We start from the raw sequence: 2,361 nt of genomic DNA, 5'->3' as shown, positions 1-2,361 counted from the left end.
AGTGCATTAGGGGATCCAAATTTTATTGAGACAAGGCCTAATGTGTGCCAGTAGGGATGAAAGGGATCATGTTTGGACTGGGATAGGGTACAGACTGTATTGGGAGGGCATGAGGGTGTGCAATTTGTACTGGGATGGATGCAGATGGTACTGGCAAAGAAGCCAGGGGATACATTCAGGACTGGGCTGGGACCCAGGTTGCAGTGCTAGAGGACAGTATGATCCAGTTTGGGCTGGGAAGAGGCCACATCTGTACTGGGAGGGGTCAGGGTATCCAGTTTGGACTGTGAGTAGGTGCAGTCTGCAATGGTAGGGGGTTGGGGTATGAAGGCATGAGGAGACCTCCTGTTCTGATGGCAGTGATTCTCTGTCCCAGAAGCAGTCCTGGCCTGTCCCTGCCTGCAGTCCCAGCACTGCCACACCACAGAACAGTGCCCAAGATGCCAGAGCGCTCAGGTCTTGCCCCAGCACAGAGGCTCAGCAGGAGAGGGTGGAAGGGAAGAAAGAGTAGCTGAGGACAGCCCAAGCTCTGGGGCTCCCTGGCACTGCTGCTGTGCTGGACTCTGCCCCTCCACCTCTGCACACAGGCACTGCCCTGCAGCTCCACAGAAGCCTTGGAGGAAGGAACTCAGAGAAACAACTCCCTGCAGGGTCCTTTATAACTGAACACACAGGGAGCACAGCTCCTCATGTCTGCAGCCTCTGGATCACACCAGACAGGACAACACTGAACCAGAAATGGTCTGAGGAAAGACATTTGTGTGGCAACAACATTCTCACAAGGGGAACAGCACCAGCAGCAGCCAGAACTCCAGCAGCCAGGCTGGGCCTGCTCTGCTGGAGAAGACAAAGAGTTTATTGCTTCTGAAAGCATCCAGGGATCAGTTTGCTCAGGGCAGTCTTGAGCTCCTGGTTCCTCAGGCTGTAGATGAGAGGGTTCACTGCTGGAGGCACCACTGAGTACAGAACTGACAGTACCACATCCAGTGATGGGGAGGAGATGGAGAAGGGCTTCAGGTTTGCAAAGATGCCAGTGCTGACACACAGGGAGACCACAGCCAGGTGAGGGAGGCAGGTGGCAAAGGCTTTGTGGCGTCCCTGCTGAGAGGGGATCCTCAGCACTGCCCTGAAGATCTGCACATAGGACACCACAATCAACACAAAACAGACAAATGATAAACAGGCACTGGCCACAATAAGCCAAAGTTCCCTGAGGTAGGATGTGGAGCAGGAGAGCTTGAGGATCTGGGGCACTTCACAGAATAACTGTTCCAGAGAATTGCCCTGGCAGAGGGGCAGGGAGAATATATTGGTTGTGTGCAGCAGAGAATAGAGAAAGCCACAGCCCCAAGCAGCTGCTGCCAGGTGGAGACAAACTCTGCTGCCCAGGAGGGTCTCATAGTGCAAGGGTCTGCAGATGGCAACATAGCGATCGTAGGACATGGTGGTGAGGAGAGAAAACTCTGCAGCAATTAGGAATATGAAAAAGAAGACCTGGAGAACACATCCTGCATAGGAGATGTCCCTGGTGTCCCTCAGGGAATTAGCTATGGATTTGGGGACTGTGGTGGAGATGGTACCCAGGTCAAGGAGGGCAAGGTTGAGGAGTAAGAAGTACATGGGGGTGTGGAGGTGGTGGTCCCAGGCTATGGTGGTGATGATGAGGCCATTGCCCAGCAGGGCAGCCAGGTAAATGGCCAGGAAGAGGCAGAAGTGCAGGAGCTGCAGCTGCCTTGTGCCTGAGAATGGCAGGAGGAGGAAGTGGGTGATGGAGCTGCTGTTGGACATCTGCTGCCTCTGGCCATGGAGACCTGTGCAAGGAGGGAAAGGCAGTGACAAGTTAGGGCACACTTCTCTCAGCCTCATTGTAACCTCTCTCCCTGAGCTGCATGAGGAATGGATCAGCTCAGTTCCTATCAGTACCAACCCATGATGGTTCATCACAGCCTCATCTGCAGGGACCCAGAATTGCCATGAAGATTCCTCTGGAGTCAGAACAGAAAGTGACCAACAGCCCAATCCCAGGGAACAAGAGTCCCATTGTGGTGGGTTGAAATTTCCCCGCAGCATTAACTTTGCCAGAGCAGCTCAGTTAGAAGCAAATGAAGCTGCATTGACAAGCAAGAGCTACATTCTACAATGGAATGCAATGAACAGGTACAAAACATACAGGAGTGACAATATCAGACAGGTATTTACAATTAGTTAACAACACAAACCCACCTGGTCAGAGACTGGGGTCAGAAGCTGTTCGTCTGCCTCAACCCTCCACCCTCCTGTTCCAAGAGAGAAAGGAGGAGTGGAGAGAGAAAAAAAGCAGTGGGTTAGACTTAGCCAAGGCCAGCCAAAGCAGCTGATCCA

The 2,361-nt window shown here is 52.9% G+C and overlaps 1 protein-coding gene across 1 annotated transcript; it reads right to left on the bottom strand.

Moving 5' to 3' along the window:
- Positions 1–888: 888 nt before the first annotated feature.
- LOC137456891 (olfactory receptor 14J1-like) lies at positions 889–1,788 on the bottom strand (the record flags this gene model as incomplete). Its single annotated transcript, XM_068168580.1, has 1 exon — positions 889–1,788. A coding segment is annotated over exon 1 (900 nt), but the record flags the coding sequence as incomplete, so codon positions are not given.
- Positions 1,789–2,361: the final 573 nt, after the last annotated feature.

The sequence above is a fragment of the Melanerpes formicivorus genome, unplaced genomic scaffold (assembly GCF_026170545.1).
Source record: "Melanerpes formicivorus ecotype bairdi unplaced genomic scaffold, bMelFor1.0.p_v2 SCAF_142, whole genome shotgun sequence".
NCBI classification, from domain to species: domain Eukaryota; kingdom Metazoa; phylum Chordata; class Aves; order Piciformes; family Picidae; genus Melanerpes; species Melanerpes formicivorus.
This window is presented reverse-complemented; position numbering and strand designations above follow the sequence as displayed.